A 19,121-nucleotide genomic window follows, 5' to 3' on the forward strand; every position below is an offset into this window, starting at 1 on the left:
CTTATTTTGTTGGCTGTGTGTAGCCACTATTAATTCATTTGTATGACATGCGGTTTTTCTTGACCTACTCCATTGGATTTCAATTGATGTGGAAGTTGGTTTTCAGCTATTTAAACATATAAATTAACACGGGGACAAAATGATAAGCTGTCGGTGCATAGAAATTTCAACGGGTACGGTAGAAATGGTCTTAATTCAGAGCCAGTAAGAAAAGGACAAAAGTTGGGTTACACTACACACAATTTAAGACTGCTGTCATTTCTAAGCTACTCGTCCGACAGCTGTCAAAATTATTCCAGTGACACCTCATTATTATGATGTTTACAAGCGTACAAAAGTATTTTTGAGAGAATTTTCCAGAAAAAAAGTTATTCGTGATGGAATTCAAGCGCGATAGCATGACTTCTTTATATTTGGCTGGAAAACCACAATTGGCTATCGTAAGAGCACTACAGCATTTAAATGTGAATAAATCTTTTGTGTCTCCTACCATCGCTCGTCACCTTGATACAGCAATATTAGATTCGAAAAGTTAAGAAGCAACTTGATCGAAACCCGCCTCGCAGTGGTCGAAAAATGGCTCGTGAGCTGAACATATAGAAATATTTCATTCGGCAAATATTGAAAAATGAGCTCGGGGTAAGGCCATTGAAATTCCAAAAAGTGCAAGAACTTACACCACAACAGAGAGCAAATAGACTCAAAAGAGCTAAAGAGTTGCTTCGCTTTGCCGAAAGTTGTGAACTGCCGAATTTGGTTTCCTCCGATGAGAAAACATTCGTTATCCAGTAGTTTGTATACAAACGAAATGATCGTGTTTACTTGCCAAAAAGCTCAGGTTAAAATGTGCACCTTCGGTTGGCCACCAGAACTCAAGCGCCGGCCATGGTGATGGTGTGTGCCGCCATAACAGCCGATAGTTGCTCTCCGCTCGTATTAATCGACCGTGGAATCAGAATAAATACCGAATATTATCGCGAAAATATTCTGGAGGGTGTATTAAAGCCTTGGGGGCGCAAACATTTTGGCCGCAGATCTTGAACATTCCACCACCATCGCACTCAGCACGCTCCACCCAAGAATGATTACAAAATGAGGTTCCTCTTTTCACTTCCAGCGCACAATGGGCACCAAAATCTCCGGATACCAAGCCGTTGGACTATTGTGTCCGGAGTATTTTGGAAAGCAATGTTGGCACTATAAAATACCAAAGTGTCGATGACCTCATGAAAGCGCTTCGCCGGGAATGGGAAAAAATACCGCAGAGCAATATTCGGGCAGCGTATGACGGTTTCATTGGCCGTTTAAGGTCATAATTCGTGCCAAAGGTGACCAATTCGAACAAACTAAACTTATTCTGAAATTTGATGGCATTTCCGACATTTTTTGCTTTCATTCAATAAAATTAAAACAAATTTAAAAACAGTAGCGTTTGACTTTGTTGCAGTTTTTTTTTTATCTGACCCTGTAAATTATAGGATGCAGTCGATGTAGTCCATAACTCAAGGCTGGGGGTATATATCTGGGGTGTACTATTTTACTTGTGTTTGATTTTATAGAAGGAGTTTTTGGGCAACAATTTTGGTACAAAAAACAGATTTCAGTTGAAATTGATTTTCTTAAAATATATTATTAATTTACTTGACAAAGTAGTATTTTTTGGGCCATTCTGCTTAAGAAAGCAGTCGCCACCAGTCCACAGAGGTGTAAGATGAGAGTGAATCAGAGCGCCAGTTTAGTAAAAACTCTCCCGATTTTTTTTTTGAATTTTATATTCGTATCTAGATAACCTGATTACGGGAAAGTATTTTTTCTTGGGTATAGATCCCTAGTTGGACCCGAATTTACCTAACTGATATGTGCAATATATTTATCCTTTAATAAACCCCCATTCAAACAAGTGGTAACATGTTGTCTTGTTATAATATAGTAATTGTTTTTTTTTATCTTGGAGTTTTTATAAAGTCCCTTAAAGATGAAAAAACGTTGTGGGAGTCCTCAAAATATGTGCCGAATTACCTATTGATAATGGTTAGGCAAATAGTAAGTATAGATGGAGGAAAGAAATCATGATGTGACCACTTTTATCATAATTCTTTGTTTATATGGGTTAAGTAGATTTAGGTTTAGAACCCGATCTTTCAAGTCAAATATTCGGGTTTATGAGTGCGTACCGATGAAAAATTTACTTTCTCGAAATCAGGGTTACGGAAAAGTTTTTTTTTTGCATGTACCACAGAAATCTGTGTTTAAAATCCGGAATGGACCCTAATTTACCTAACCGATATGTGTAAAAAAGAGACTTTTCGAATAAGTGGTGACATGTTGTCCAGTTATAAACACAATAATCGATTTTCTTTGAACCCGATTTTTCAGGGCAAATATTAGCATTCATAGTCCGGCAACAAGAAAAATGTACTTTTTCGAAAAATTAATTAGAAGATATTTTGCTAATCTAGGATCGTTGACCAATTTATATCAGACAGACTGCCTAAAATATAAAATAGTTGGTTGAAGTTGTAAAATTGTTTTTATAAAAAACCCTGTTTAATTATCAGTGTAGATAATGCCAGGGAGTAAGTCGGAGAATACCATGGTTTCGGAAGGATACAATCAATCCTCGTCAATAATCTTCCCATGAGTTGTTTTTAAATTTTCTCATTGAACTTTGTTCAAATTACAGATATGAAATATTTATATTTATTCCCACATCCTCTCTCCCAAAAAAAAGTAAATTCACCATTTTAATGTTTATCCTTTAATCAAGATTTCCATTCCATTTCAATTTGCAATTATCCATGCATCCATCCATCTACCATCCATCGATTCGTCGAATCATCCACTTGTGAATGTTTTAACAGAAATTATTAAAATCCAATTTCTTCTCAGTCAATGAATCCTCCTGGCACGACTACCCCTCCTCCTACTCCTGCTGCGTGCATTTCTCCTTATGCTCTCGCATACCGATATGTTGTTCTACATTTGTTAATGTCTTTTGCAGTTTTGTTTTTGCTTTCCGTTTGTATGTGTGTATGTATGTGAAGGTTGCCAATTGGATATTACGTGTGACTTGTATTCATCAACTTAAAATGTGCAGATAAAATCTTACATGCTCTCGACATGGGCTGTTCTTTCCGGCGGACTGACTGACTGTCGGACGGTTTGCCTGCTCGCACCAGATGTTTGTCATTAATTATTCATCAATGCGAAATATACGCATTTTTCACTGCACCGTACAAACCACTTGGCACTAATTAACATACATTTGGGTTATTTAGTAGTTGTAGTAGTGGTGGTTGTGATGGTAGTGGTTGTGGGGTTGATGCGGTGGTAATTGTGACATTGGTACAGTGATTTAATGAGAGATCCCGTTGAAGGACACTCGAACGTTGAGTTATTCAAAATGTTATCTTTGAAATTATTAATAACGAGTTGACATCCATTCAAGATTATTGGATGATAATTGGTATTCGAAATTATTTATGGCAATCGATTGCACTTATCTTGGGGAAATGTGCATGCGACCATCTTTGAGGGGAAATACTCCCAGAACACATTTTGTAAGGTAATTTCTATTAGCTCTTAGGCTTAGAGTTGTTTAAGTAGATTTTAAGACAGGAGGAGATAATAATAACTCCAGCAATGATATACGAGCATAAGAATACTTTCAATTGCACGCTAATTCGTCAGCGAAAAGTCCTCCTTATAATTTTAGATTCGTTTCAACTGTTCGTGTTAGTACTCAAAATTTTAATTCAAGTTTTTTCTTTTTTGAATAAATAATAGAAAATGTGCACTTTTCCCACCTAGAAGTCTTTAAAATATTTCATTTTGAAGTTTACCGAGAAGGATGTATATTAGAAAAACCATTGGACAATGGATCCACATCTTCATCCTAGACACCAACTCTGATTCAAAATGATTAGCATTTAGTACTTTTCGAAAAATTACAACAATTACAATTATAGTACACATTTCAAAAACCTCCTTAATATCGCAATTCCAATTACCAACCGAGACCCCAATATCAAATTTGAGGATTCCATCCCTATCCCTTCACCCACTACAGAATTGAGTACCATTTAGCAATGTTCGTACAAATGTATGACGCATTTCCAAACCACCGTCAAATCTTAAACACAGATACCATCAGTAATCTAAAAATTCAATTTCAGGCCTAAATATCAAATTTCAGGATTTCAGCTCGGTAATTTCCCTCATTACCAAATTTAGTACCATTTAGTACAATTATAGTATGCATATCCAAAACCAGCTCTCAGTTCTCAATTTTAAAATTCCAGAGCTATCCCACTACTCAAGACAACATTTGGGGCTATTTACATTTTTCGTACAATTATAGTACACATTTCTAAAACCACCTTCATGCCTCAATTTCAGATACCAACAAAAACCTCAATATCAAATTTGATGGTTCCAGCCCTATTCCTTCACCCAATACAAAATTTAGTATCATTTCGTACCATTCGAATAACATATCTCAATTACAGATACTGAAAGACACCTCAACACCAAATTTCGAGATTCCGCCTTCGTATCTCAACACCAGATACCTACAGAGACCTGAATATCACAATTCGGGATTCTATCCCTATCCCTTCACCCAATACAAAATTTAGTACTATTTAGTACTTTTGAGCAATTATTACATATCCAAAAACCATCTACATATCTTAACAACAGACGCCAACGGGGACATTTATATTAAATTTCAGGATTTCAGCACTATTCCTTTTCCAAATCCAAAATTGAGTAGTTTTCGTATAATTATAGAAAGCATTTTCAAACCCTCCTCCTTATCTCAATACCAGATACCAACAGATAACTCAATATCAAATTTTATAGTTTCAGCCCTATCTCTATACCAAATTTTTCATCAATAAAATAAAGTAATAATTCGAATTTTTCGTACAAATATAGAATGCATTTTCCAACCGCCGTCAAATCTCAAACAGAGATGCCATCAAAATTCTAAATATTAAATTCTATGCATTCTTCCAATTCCAAATATAGTACCATTCAGTACTTTTCGTAACAATTATTGTACACATTTCCGGAGGCATCTACATATATCCAGGCTACACATGAACAGCAATCCTAATACCAAATTTCAGATTTCAAGCACTTTCTGTTCACCAAATTCCGTGCACTTATAGTAAATATTACTAAAACCACTTCTTTATTACAAGCCTACTATCAACAGGGACCCCAATACAAATTTTTATAATTTCAGCTTCATCCGTTCACATTAAACCAAAATGTTTCAAATGTAAAACATTAGTACAGTTCGCTCACTTAGTACACATTTTCAAAACCACCATACCACATTTCAAGTTTCAGATCAGTCACTTAAAACCAAATATTACCATTTTAGACTTTTCGTAAAATTAAAGTTCGAATTTCCAAAAACCCTCCGAATTCCAGTTCATTCCCTTTTCCCAATACAAAGTATTACATTTTTTGTACTTTTCGATCCTTTTTAGTACGAATTTCCAAAAACTCAGTCTTATAACACGCCCACATTCCAAGTCTGACCCTCGTGCTAAATTTCAAGATTCTAGCTTCATACGTTTTGTCTGGGCGTTGATTCTCAGTCAGTCGGTTATATCAATAATATTGTATGTAGTATATATATCTTGTACCTATTAGGCGATCTTCTGTAGGCGAAAATTTTAGCTTCCTATCATAAGTCATTTGGGTTCTAGATTAACGGATAGACATGCCTAATTGTCTTGGAATTTTACTCTGATCAAAAAAGTATATACCAACTTCATTGCAAAACCACTCGCCCGACAGCTGTTAATATTATTCCAGTGACAGCTCATTATATTGTTTACAAGCGTACAAAAGCATTTTGGTGAGAATTTTCCAGAAAAAAAGTTATTCGTGATGGAATTCAAGCGTGATAGTGTGATTTCTTTATATTTGGCTGGAAAACCAAAAGTGGCTATCATTAGATCACTCTAGCATTTAAATGTGAATAAATTTGTTGTGTCTTGTACCATCGCTCGTTACCGAGGTATTGGTAGCGTAGCCCGACGCCAACGAAGTGGACGGAAGAAAACGCATCATCAGCAGAAATGGTTCGAAAAGTAAAGGAGCGACTTGATCGAAACAATCGTCGCAGTGGCCGAAAAATGACTCGTGAGCTGAACATATCCCAATATTCCATTCGGCAAATATTGAAAAATGAGCTCGGGTTAAAGCCATTGAAATTCCAAAAAGTGCAAGACCCTACACTGCAAATAGACTTAAAAAAGCTAAAGAGTTGCTTCGCTTGGCCAAAAGTGGTGAACTCTCGAATTTGCTTTTCTCCGATGAGAAAACATTCGTTGTCCAGCAGTTTGTAAACAAACAAAATGATCGTGTTTACTTGCCAAAGAGGTCTGCTGAAAATGTGCACCTTCCTTTAGCCACCAGAACTCAAGCGCCGGCATGGTGATGGTGTGGGCCGCCATAACAGCCGATGGTCGCTCTCCGATCGAATTATTTTATGTATTAGTATCGCGAAAATATTCTAAAGGGTGTATTAAAGCCTTGGCCACGCAAACATTTTGGCCGCAGATCTTGGACATTCCAAAAGGACTCAGCACCATCGCACTCAGCGTCATCTAAGAATGGTTACAAAATGAGATTCCTCGCTTCATTTCCAGCGCACAATGGCCACCAATAACAATCCGTTGGACTACTGTGTCTGGAGTATTATGGAGGTTGGTTGGCACTAAAAATTACCAAAGTGTCGATCACCTCAAGCAAGCGCTTCGCCGGGAATGAGCTAAAATACCGCAGAACAACATTCGGGCACCGTGTGACGGTTTTATTGACCGTTTGAAGACCGTGTCAAAAACTTATTCTAAAACTTGATGCTATCTCCAACATTTTTTGCTTTCATTCAATAAAATTTATGAAAAAACAAAAATGGCGTTTGACTTTGTTGCATTTTTTTGTCTCACTCGTATTTTGAGGTCTAAAATGAAAACGGGCAAGATAATCTACTGCCTTCTACAAGGTCCTTTGCTCGTTTATGACATCTGGAAGATCGTCTGATCTTTATGGCTTGCAGAAGACCTAATGTGACAATTTTGTTTTTTATGTAATCGAGGGACTTTTTGTATTCTATGGTGTATCTGGGAGGCCTCTTTCGCCTGCCAGGGTATCCAGAAATCCTTTTCGCCTTCTATTATAGAACTATAAAAATAAACGCCCTAACTTCGTACCGGGCGATCAAAATGAACTATCACGTCGAAAAATTTAGACTTCATTGAGTTGCTATGAAATTTTAATTGTGATTGGAGATATGCTTCTCTGTTCATAATGAAAAAATCACAATGTTTTATTCCATTTCAATTCCATCTTCAAAACATTGAATTGAAGTATCTTCGTTTTGTGGTCCTGTACCAAGGATATATACATATATATCCCATGCATATATAACCCATTTTCACAATTCATTTTTACATCTTCATTCTACTGTTTTTCCTTTCAGATGTGTTTCTCTTTGTATATAGAATTCTATGGCGTATGATTGACTTATGGGTACTCCTTAATTATTGCCACGTTGCTCATACGTCGCACTGGACAATTTTCACCCATTTGAATTGAATTGAATATTCTGACACTGTGCACTCGTTTTTAATTTTAAATTCTGCTAACGATTGCAAAACATATACATATGACCATATTATACTATCACATAAACCAAACACACATACATGTATACGTACACACACACACAAACATGTCTTCGTGGCATTCATTCATTCATTGGTGATTCAACAAATTATCCCAAGAGTGAACAGAAAATTTAATCCATTTTGAAATAAAACAAAAATGGAATGGCCCGACATGGCATAGCATGGAACACAGCGATCCATCTGAACAAAAAAAAATCCCATTACTCTTCTCTAGATGATTTTGTTTTCACCAGCCGCCTCTATATGTTTGTTTTTTTTTCAGGGTGTGCCGAAGTTGCGTGAAATCGTTGACTGTCATTACCAATTCACATGGGCCACCAATGTTATTTGCCCGCCACACATGTGCAACTTCAATGAGCAGACCTGCGAACTAATGAATGATGAGCTAAATGTCGGATACAATTTAAAAAAGGCCTCCTTTGCCAAGGATGGCAAGCTTCAGGTGAGTAAGGCGATTTTTTGCAATTTTTTCCTTTTGCACCACCCCATATTTCCAGCCATGGCCTGCCTGGCCAGGTCATACACATTCAGATTTTTCGAAAATAGCATTTCCAATGTCAGGCTGCCATGCCGGGATGCAGGTGAAAAGGCAAGGAAAGAATTTTAACAATGTTTACTTTGGAAATTTGCTTAACACACAACAGTGGCGGCGACGACGACGACAAATGAAAAGAAGACGTTAAAAATTTTCATAGTTTTCTTCTGTTCATTTTCGTTTCGTTTGATGATTGGATTTGTGTGGAACTCAATTCGGTTCTCGCCATGGAAAAAGTGGGGTGGTGCAACAATTCCGCGTTTTTTTCTCTCTCCCTCTGCTACCGTTCTTATTTCTTGTGGTTGATTTTCTGTCCCCCCAATTTATTCGCAGGTTGTACGGGATAAAGAAGTATTTACTTTAGACTTTTGCAACTCACATCACAAGGCTGTCACGGATTATAGCCAAGGTTTGGTAAATCTTTTCTTCACCAACAAAGGTTCCTGTGATTCCGAAGGTAAGTTTCGTTTTTTTTCTGTCAGTTTGTTTATTTTGTCTACTACCTTTTGTTGTTGTAGTGTCAAATGAATATTTTATGTTTATCCAAGAAAAGACTTTACATTGATCCCGAAATGGGAAATGGGGTAGAGTCAGAGTTTTTAAGGCAAAAACCTGAAAATGTCCCCCGCATATTTGTTTTTGTTTAGCACGTGTTTTCACTTCAATTTAAAATGTTTTTCCTTTTTATCCACTTAATTTCCTTTTCCGTTTCACGCCATACATTTCCTTGCTTTCTTGTGGGTTGGAGGTGGAATTTGCTGTGTGGTGTGTTAAGTGGGGGTACGGGGAATTTATTTTTGACATTCCTAACTTATTTTGTCCAGATTTACCAGTAATTTCTCGAGAATTATACCATTTAAAATCTTAAAGAATATTTGGGGTTTCAATGGGATATATGAGATCGTTTATGTCTCATAATTTAGTTTTTTTATGCAATTTAGAAGATAATCCAGCAGTTCAACTGACTTTGCAGGATATCTAATAAACGTATTGGCCTCTTACGACATATAAATGACCCTTTTGTCTAGTGTAGTATCTTGTATTCTCTTTGATCGGAATTTATTTCAGTAAGGTCTCTCTTTAATCTTTTGTGACCTCCATGTTGAGCAAGTGCCATTACAAGTCACTAGGACTCGTTGTAGGACATATTTTTTTGGTGACTCGGGCCCGTCTATATAAGACACTTATAAGGCATCTGAAAGGCCAGGAATCCATAAATTCTCTAACGGTAAAAGAAGATTTCCGGGCCATAAATCTAGGTCTTTACCAAGATTTCATGAGCAAGAATCGTGTAATTTTAAGATGAATTTTTAGGTATTAGGATGTTAAAAGATTAACAATTATTAATTTTTTGGGAATATTTTAACAAGGACCTGCTGACGAAATGTCGGTTATTTTTTAAGAAAACAACTTTTTTTAATTCAAAATCATTTTCCTAGCATTATTGAAGAAAAACACTTTCAATGATTTTTCGATTACAAATAATGGTATTTTAAGATTTCAAGGAAAGAAATGTTGTCAAAGGCCACCGAATAAAAATCGTAAAATATTTAAAAAACAACTTCCGACTGAATATCGCGGATTTTGTTTAAAGAAAATATTGTCAATGACTAAGCAACATATTCTTACAAAAGCCCTTTGAACCAAAATCGTGAATATTTAAGGATCTTCCAAACAAAAAGTCGATTTTTGAGAGAAAAATTTTAGTTATTTCCTTACTAAAAGTCGTTGATATTTTAAGGAAATTATTTTCATGGACTACCTTCGGTTATTTAATAAATCCTTTCAAAAATATTCAAAGCCCTCCTAATCAAGCCATTAAAATTTCTCTTAATTCCTTAGTAAAATCTAGACAGGCAATTTAAGTCACAAAGACTATTATATGTAATCTGGAAGTCTAATAGTTCTTGTATGGAGTCAAGGGTCCATCTAAAGGCATTGATGATCTTTTGACTATCTTTGACCTTTGGAAGACTTTTTCACCGTCTGCCGTGAGATCTAGAAGGATTTTTGACCATATATGCCGAAGACAAACACAATAAAATCCTCATATTACGAGTAGATATCCCTTTGTTCTTGTGAAGCATCTATACAATGGTTTGACCTTCTCCGGTATCTGGGAAATCATGACCTTATATATCATATAGATGTTCTCTTGTCTTCTATGGGTAGCCTTGAGATATTCCAGATCATCCAGAAAAACCCTTGGCAGTCTAAAAGACCCTCCGACCTTTAACAACATCTAGAAAACCAATTTTACCTTTAAGGGTATCTAGTAAGCATTTATTAGGTAACTGACTGCCTGTTGCTTCTAAAGCCCTTCGATATTTTATAACAGATAAATGGTTCGTTGACTTTTGATTCCTCAGTGTCACCAAGAAAGCAATATGTGCTTTGACATGTAGAAGCATTCTGTAACAATTCGAAAATTATTTGCTCTTTTGACCTGCTATGACATCCAGCAACCAGACATTCTATGTCATCCAAAAAGACCTGTTGCAGACGATACCAGTCTAAAAGACCCTGTTACCACTAACTACATCTAGAAATCCATTTTAACTTTAAGGTTATCTAGTAAGCCCCTTAGTCTTGTCTGAAATGTATCAGACCCTTTGACCTTCTACTGTATCTGGGCTCGCATGACAGCTAGAAAACCAATTGATTTTCTGTAGCATACGGAAGATAAATTGACCTTGATTCTGTGCCATCTGTAATCAATTTGGAAGTTATTTTAGACATATGTAAACCAGTACACCTTTTGGCCTTTAAAGACCTTTGGACTTCTGGAAGACTCATTAGGCTTTTAAGGCATTTTAAAGGTGATTTGAGCTTCCAAACCTTTTTAAATGTCATTACATCTGGAAGATATGCCAAGGATCAGGTCAACCGTCCTTATTTTGCACAAGTTCCTTTGTATTTCTATGCTTTCTGGTCTAATATCCAGGTTAATCAGGAAAGCCTTAGCCTTCTATGAGAATTAGAATTAAATTTTACATCCTATAACATCTATACGTTTACTTATACGGTAGAATGCAAGATAAGGGGTGAAGTCACTAGGGTTCGGGAAACCCTTCAAAAAGGTTGCTTTTATTATAAAGTTGGATCCTTACATTGGAAAGGAATTCGAAAAACATTTCTGCGTACGTCCCTTATCTACTCTTTTTTACGACATCAATGGTCTGTTTGGAAACCCCATTCAGACAGAAGACACTTTTGCCTTTTGCGGAATCTAGAAGTCCACTTGACTTTCAAAAGAACCTACCACCTTTCATGGCCTGTGAAAGACCCACTGACCTTCTGGAACAAGAACCTTGTATGACATCCAATCGAATAATTGACCTTCTAAGACATCGAGATGTCCAATCGACCTTTTATGGCAACTTCAAGGCACTTTGGCTTTCTGTGGAATCTATAAGACCATTTAATCTTCTATGACATTTAGAAAAGTCCTCTGCCTCCTAGTGGCCCTCTGGAACATTTTTAAGTCCAATTAACCTCGTGTGTCATCTAGAGAATCCTTTGATCGTCAATGGTCTCTAAAATTCTTGAGCCTCTAGAAGTTCATATGGTACTACCATTTCCAGAATACCAATTGACCTTCTATACCATCAACGTGGCCTTTCGATCTTCTTAGACATTTCAAAAACCCTTTTGGACTTTTACGGCATCAAGAAAACCAATATACCATCCATGACCTTTATAAAACCCTTCGACCATTTAAGGAACCTTTGACTTTCTGTGGTGACTGGTAGAAAATGTGACCTATTTCTGAAATACCAATTGACCTTTTAATGCATCGAAGTAGACTTTGACCGTTGGGATTTCAAAGGCCTTTTTTGTATCTACCATCGAAAACATTCTTTTGACCTTTTTTTAACCGTTTGGCCTTCTAGGGAGAGTGCTTGGTAAAAAATTTGATCCTCAATGGCTTTTATAAGACCCATAAGTCTCCAAGGCATATAAAAGCGGTTTTAAAGTTTTATGTCATCTTAAAACTTATTAGACATCTATGCTGCTAAAAGAGTCTTGGGTTCTCATATGTTTAAAGTCTTTCATTTACACCAAAAATGATTTTTTTATGTTCTTCTTCGAGCCTCGAACTCACGACCTACGGTTTTGTAGTCGGGTTTCCCACACTGTTCCGACGTTACACATTACATGATAATGAGGAAAATTAGTCATTTTTAACCTTCCAATAATGCAGAAGAGAGACATAAAAATATAGAGAAACATTTCATCTTGAGATGACACAAAATTTTTTAGTCGTACCATTTTCTCCTATTTTCATTCATTTTTACTGTCCCGTCCAACGATGATGTTTTTATTGTAGCTTTTTCACGCTTCCATCACGACTACTCTTGAGATGAATGATACATACATTTAGCCAACTTCACTTCGGCTTTCTCTCCCAGACAAATCAAGTGACAAGTAAAGTGTCTGCACTTTTCTTTTGGCTTCAACTTTTTTTTTTGGTTTTCCCTTGTTTTGAAATCCAACAGTTTTTTCTTCGTCATTTTAATCTTTGAAAATCGCATTTGAATTGGCAATCATCCCAATGCACTTTGTGTTATCCTGTTTCTGTTGTTTTTTCCCAGCTATTCGCTCATTCTCAATCCTGACATCTGTATTCTGTAGTTTCTTTTTGTGTTTTGTTTTGAAATTATCTCAAATACTTCTCACCACATTGAATATTATCAGCATGTTTTCGATCTGAAAATACATGCCAATACTCGTGAAGTGGGAATACGAAATGTCTGCATTTGCATTCTATTCTGTTTTTTTTGGTGTCCTGCATTGGTTACATTGTTTTTAGATTTATTGGCATTGGGTGGATAGTTTATTGTGCGTTTTCAAATCACTACATTTGGATTACAGGGTGAGATAAAAACCCGAAACAAAGTCAGACGCCATAATATTTCCTTTTTTTAAATTTTATTGAATGAAAGCAAAAAATGTCGGAAATAGCATCAAATTTTAGAATAAGATTTGTTCGATTTGGTCACATTTGACACGAATTATGGCCTTCAAATGGCCAATGAAGCCGTCACACGCTGCCCGAATGTTGCTCTGCGGTATTGTGGCCCATTTCCGGCGAGGCGCTTGCTTGAGGTGTTCGACACTTTGGTATTTTGTAGTGCCAACCTTGCTTTCCAAAATACTACAGACACAATAGTCTAACGGATTGGTATCCGGAGATTTTGGTGGCCATTATGCGCTGCGAAATGAAGCGAGGAACATCATTTTGTAACCATTCTTGGCTGGCGCGTGCTGAGTGCGATGTTGCTGAGTTCTGTTGGAATGTCTAAGGTCTGCGGCCAAAATGTTTGCGTGCCCAAAGCTTTAATACACCCTCCAGAATATTTTCGCGATAATATTCGGTATTTATTCTGCTGCCATGGTCGATTATTGCAAGCAGAGAGGGATCATTCTCCATTTCTTATAGGTGAATTATACCATAATGTTCCTTCTCGCAGAACTCGTAATTTTGAACTCTTAAAATTATCGTTTGCGAGAACTAACTATGAGCTTAACAACCCTATGAGGTCACTTTGTGTTATTTATAACAGTTTATTTAACACTATTTGCTTAAGTAATCCATTAAATACAATAAAGAACTATATTCTACATATGTAATTTTGTTTGTTTAATGAGTATTCGTTAATTGTTTCATGTCTTTGTCTTAATTTTCCAAACTCATTTTACGGCATCTTATCTACATCTCCCCAAGCGGAACTAGTAGAACTCGCCTTTGAGTAATAGTTGTAAACAGTAGATTGAAATTCTGTTATAAATTACTAAGCTGCTTGATCATCTGGTACTTGATCTACATTTCCCTTTGCGGTACAGTAGACACAGCCAATGAGCAGCAATTTTTAAAATCTGTACATTGTTAACTTTGTTTACTAATCTGTGTGTGTCTATTATTTTTATTTACTGGCTGATGAAGTTTCTGTAGCCGGTGCGAAACCATTGCTAACCCGCCTTAGTCCGGACTTTGGTGTGTACGCGCTCTCTACGTATAGGGAGGTGGCCCCCTCGGTCGGTAGGGGCGGGTGTGAGAGGCGTGGGAACGAACGAAAAAAAGATTTATTCACATTTAAATGCAGAAGTTCTCCAGCGATAGCCACTTGTGGTTGTCCAGTCAAATATAATAACTTTTTTTCTGGAAAATTCTCACCAAAATGCTTTTGTACCCTTGTAAACAATATAATATATATAAGCTGTCACTGGAATAATCTTAACAGCTGTCGGACAAGTGGCTTAGAAATGACGGCAGTCTGAAGTTGGTTGCAGTTTTTTTCATCTCACCTTGGTCTTCTCACCGAATTGGTCTTCTAAGGGATATAGATTCGTCTTTTATATCATAAAGAATAACGAGTCCAATTAGTCCTCCATGAGATATAGAAGGGCCACTCATGTTTAGTGAATAAAGTATCATTATATCTTCGAAATATAAAAAGAAAAATAATACTGTCTGGTCATATTCCACTTTTATGTATATCGTTACCCATAAAAAAACTAAAAACTAATATTGTTCCAAAAAAATATCCGATATGACTTTCTTCGGTAGTTATTATCACCTAATCGTTGACCAAATTTGTTTTATTTTAATTTTTTTTTTTGATTTTTTGAATACTCTTTTCCTTTAGCTTTTCATTTACATCGTTTTGCATTTTTACCGGACTCGTCCGGCAAACAATGGAGTCTCTTCGTTTTTTTGAAGTTTTTCTTTCTCCTCTTAATCGAAGTATTGGCGTTTTTGTTGTTTTGTTACTTCGAAAATGGATAATGTTCCTGCCTCCACTAGTTTACGTGATTTCTTGTTGTTTGCCGTTTTTTAACCCGCAATCTTCTCGTGGGTGAGATAATACAAAAAGTTTTCCCATGTCTTCTCCTGTGGTCTATGAATATTTAATGTGGCTTCATTGCTTGCTCGTATTTCGTTGGGTCTTTAGGTGCGAACAGTGCTGGTCATAGGAATGCAATAGGCTTGTATAGTCCACCTAGTATTATGAGGACCATATATACCCAGCAAAAGATTATCATGTGTCATCTTCAACATTACAAGTAATTGAACCACATATCAACTGACCAAACATAATGACATCTACAAACCCTTAATAACTTTTTCTGTAAAACTTCACCAAGTGAAACTCCGTAATTTCACCTTACCATATTTCTCTAAAAATGAGAAGTAAGGATGCTTCTTTGAAAAATTTAAATCTTAAAAATTTTGAGTTTTAAATGAGGCGAAAATAGTCCAATCATAGGTGTAAATAATGTGATATATTTTTTTCAAATATGTCCGATCTGTATTTTCCTATAAATATGTCGCAACTCCCCTGATTTTTTTTTGGTAACAAGTTACGAAGTTTCAGCCGATATTTTCATCGATTTATACCCTTAGTGTTTTATTATATAATAATGCATATCCTCTTTAAGATGTGTTTACACAATCAAAAATGTTGAACCTTTATGGCTGAGGTACCAAAAGGAGTGGATGTCTTCATGCGAGACTTAATGCTTTCTTATCGGGATATGCGAAGTTAAAAGAAAATCGGAAATTTATTACACATTTTCTGAAAGTTATTGGTATTCAAATGTTTCACCTTTCGTTATTTACAATAAATATTACCGCAGACCAAGTTTAACTCACATCTGGTAATCGATCCTTTTTTATGAGATTTTTCGAAAATTTTAGGTATTGTGGGAAAAATACAAAAATTGTGTAGCGATATATTTATACTTACATTAACAAAATGCCAACAAAAAAGTAGAATGTTCAAAATCGAAAATTCTGTATTTATTTCCCTATTTAAGAAACTTATTATTATTTAAAAAATTTAGGGCTTTGTGGTGGATGTACATGAATGTGCTGTTCAATATGGTCTATGTCTTATCTAAATATTACGAAGTGCCAAGTTCGAATTAAACGGGTATTCCATTCTATCAATATGAGATTTGATTTTTTTTACAAAAGGATTGAACCTAAATGAGTGGGGCGATATTATATTATATCTCCGAACTTAATCTATAATTGGTAAACTTATTAAAATGTATACAGTTTGGACAAAATCGAATACTCCTTTCGAAAATTAACGTGCGCACAGTCAGATGGACGTATAAAGTTAGATTGATTGTTAAGGTCCTAATACGGATCACGTGCAGGGTCTGAAACTGTAATTTCAATGAAATGAATTTTTTGTCTTAGCTTTGCTTTTTTTTTGCCAAAACCGATTCAATCTAGCATCAATCTGGACCATATATAGTATCGAGTTGCCTCTAGAGTACATCTGCTAAATCCTCGGGGAATTTTTGTGATCAATTATCTTTTTTAGCAACACTAGTTTCGTTATTAAACAACTTCAGTTTGGTGTATAAATTAACCATAAACGCTTGCAAATCATTGAATTTTACTATCAAACTGCTTGCCCTGTTAAGAAAGTTCATAGCGCACTTCTTCCATTTTATGGACAGTTTAATTGACCCCCGAGCTATTCGGGCTACTGTTACTAATTTTTTCTCACGCAGAGTGCGAATGGAAGAAAATATCGCTACGGCATCGGCCACTGTTAACAACGTTGAAAACGTTGCGGAAGGATTAAGGTGTGAAGCCTTTCAAAATACAACAGTTGCAAGGAATGAAGCCGAACGGTCTACTTTTAGGAAGATCCACTTTTTATCGATAAATTATGTTCAGCGAAGAAGTTAATTTTTTGCTCAATGGATTCGTAAATAAGTAGAATAGTCGATTTTGAAGTGAAAATCAGCCAGAAACACTGCAAAGCCATCAATGCATCCAGAAAAGGCCACAGTTTGGTGCGGTTCATTGGTTGGTGCAATTATTACTTATTCAAAGATGCTGCGAGAACCATAACAACTAGAGCGTGACCACTTTTTTTTGCCCAAAATGCAAGACCTTGACTTGGCCATTCAAGGACATTTTGAGTCGATCTCCTTCCGTCCGTCTGTCGAACTGGCTGGTACGCACGATAACTTTCGAAGGGAGTATCCGATTTGGTTCAAACTTGGTACAACGTAATATTATATAAAACTTAGATTGATTTCGGAGATGGGCAAAATCGGTCCACTCCTTCTTGTACCTTCCCCAACAAAAGGTAGAATTTTTCCAATAAAATATATTACTGCACAAAAAGTGAAAGTATAATCCGATTTTGCTCCAACTTTGCAAATCTCAATATTTGCATCAGTGCTAGGTCAGGTGCGAAAATTGACATTATCCGTCCACTCCATCAAGAACCTCCCCCAAAAAGGGTAAAAATGTGAATAATTATAACTTAAAAAATGTGATGTATGAGTCTGATTGTCTTCAAATTACACACATCACAATATTTTTATTAATCCATAATCTGGTGTGAAGATGGAATACATCGATCCACTCCTTCTGGTACCTCCCCCACAAAGGATAAAAGTTTTGAATAACCAAAACGAGTGTAAAACCGAAATAAACATCCGGTTTCCTTAATATTTCACAAATCCTATTATTTATATTAAAATAAGATCTGATGTAAAGATGGAATATATTGGTCTACTCCTTTTGATACTTCCCTCACAATGGATCAGAATTTGGAATACCCATGAAGCTCGTAAAACTCGAATTAAGCATCCGGTTCTCTTCATATTTCACATATCCCATTATTTCTACTAAAACAAGATCTGGTCCACTTCCTCTGGTACCTCCCCCACAAAGGATTAGAATTTAGAATACCCATGAAGCTCGAAAATCGCGAAATAAGCATCCGGTTCTCTTTATATTTCACACATCCCATCATTTCTACTAACACAAGATCTGCTGTGAAGATGGGATATGTTTGTCCACTCATTCTGGTACTTCCCCCACAAAAGATCAGAATTTGGAATATCCATGAAGCTCATAAAACGTGAAATTAACATCCGATTCCATTCAGACCTGGTACATCTCAATAATTCCATCAACACAAGATCTGTTATAAAGATGGTAGAGATCGGACCATTTCTTCTGGTACCTCCCTTCAAGATTTTGAAAAACAACTTTAAACAAGTCAGCGATTCTTTACAATTTGCTATATCTTAATATTTGTCTCAATCGGAAACCTGTGATGAGTATGAAAGTCGATTTGGCATTTTGCCCATAACAGTATTTGTATCTGTATTAGATGAGGTATTAAAATGGAATACTTCGGTCGACTATATCTGGTATCTCACACATACTTTAACATTTTTTTCTTCTTTATTACGAATAAAGTGAGGGACGTAGTCGATATAGTCCAAACTTGGCACGTTGCAATATGTATATCATATTTAGTTAGGTCCGATATGGACAATACTGACCCATTTCTTCATAACCTACTCCATAGAGAGTCAATCACTTGAATAATCATAACAGAAGTCGAAATCGAACAATGACAGATAAAAAGTGATTTAATGTAGATCCCCGTAGACCTGGTATCATAGCGTGGTGCAGAGAAATAAACAAGGAAGGCTTAAAATTTTATATTTTCTATGACCCAGCATAGAAGAGTATAAAATACCATTTATGTATTCCGGACAAGTTACATTCAATTTCATGAAACGGACTGTAATCAAATTCAATATTCCCGATGAAGTCAATAGCATTGGCCTGGCGATGACATTTACATCCTGCCCTTGTGTACATGTCTGTGTCTGAAGCAATAGATGGAGCTCATCGAAAGTTTTCCTTTTCTTTTGAAACAACGTCAGGGTACAAAGCATTGTGAAATGTCGATGGAAAATGTTCTCCTGCCCTGTTGGGGATGAGTGCAGGTATACTTAAAAAGTCCGGTCTACGTTACACCTATTCTTCCAAAAAAAAAAAAAAAAAAAAAAAAAAAAAATTCTAAAAGGTTATTGTT

General features: G+C 36.1%; 1 protein-coding gene across 1 annotated transcript in view; it reads left to right on the forward strand.

The window, feature by feature from the left end:
• LOC101896481 (cation-independent mannose-6-phosphate receptor) overlaps positions 1-19,121 on the forward strand; it is a 208,480-nt gene that overhangs the window by 83,484 nt on the left and 105,875 nt on the right. The window contains exons 12-13 of the mRNA XM_059121128.1: positions 7,975-8,154; positions 8,581-8,704. Coding sequence (XP_058977111.1) covers positions 7,975-8,154; positions 8,581-8,704 — 304 coding nt within the window. The remainder of the gene's footprint in view (positions 1-7,974; positions 8,155-8,580; positions 8,705-19,121) is intronic.

The sequence above is a fragment of the Musca domestica genome, unplaced genomic scaffold, assembly GCF_030504385.1.
Source record: "Musca domestica strain aabys unplaced genomic scaffold, Musca_domestica.polishedcontigs.V.1.1 1, whole genome shotgun sequence".
NCBI lineage: Eukaryota > Metazoa > Arthropoda > Insecta > Diptera > Muscidae > Musca > Musca domestica.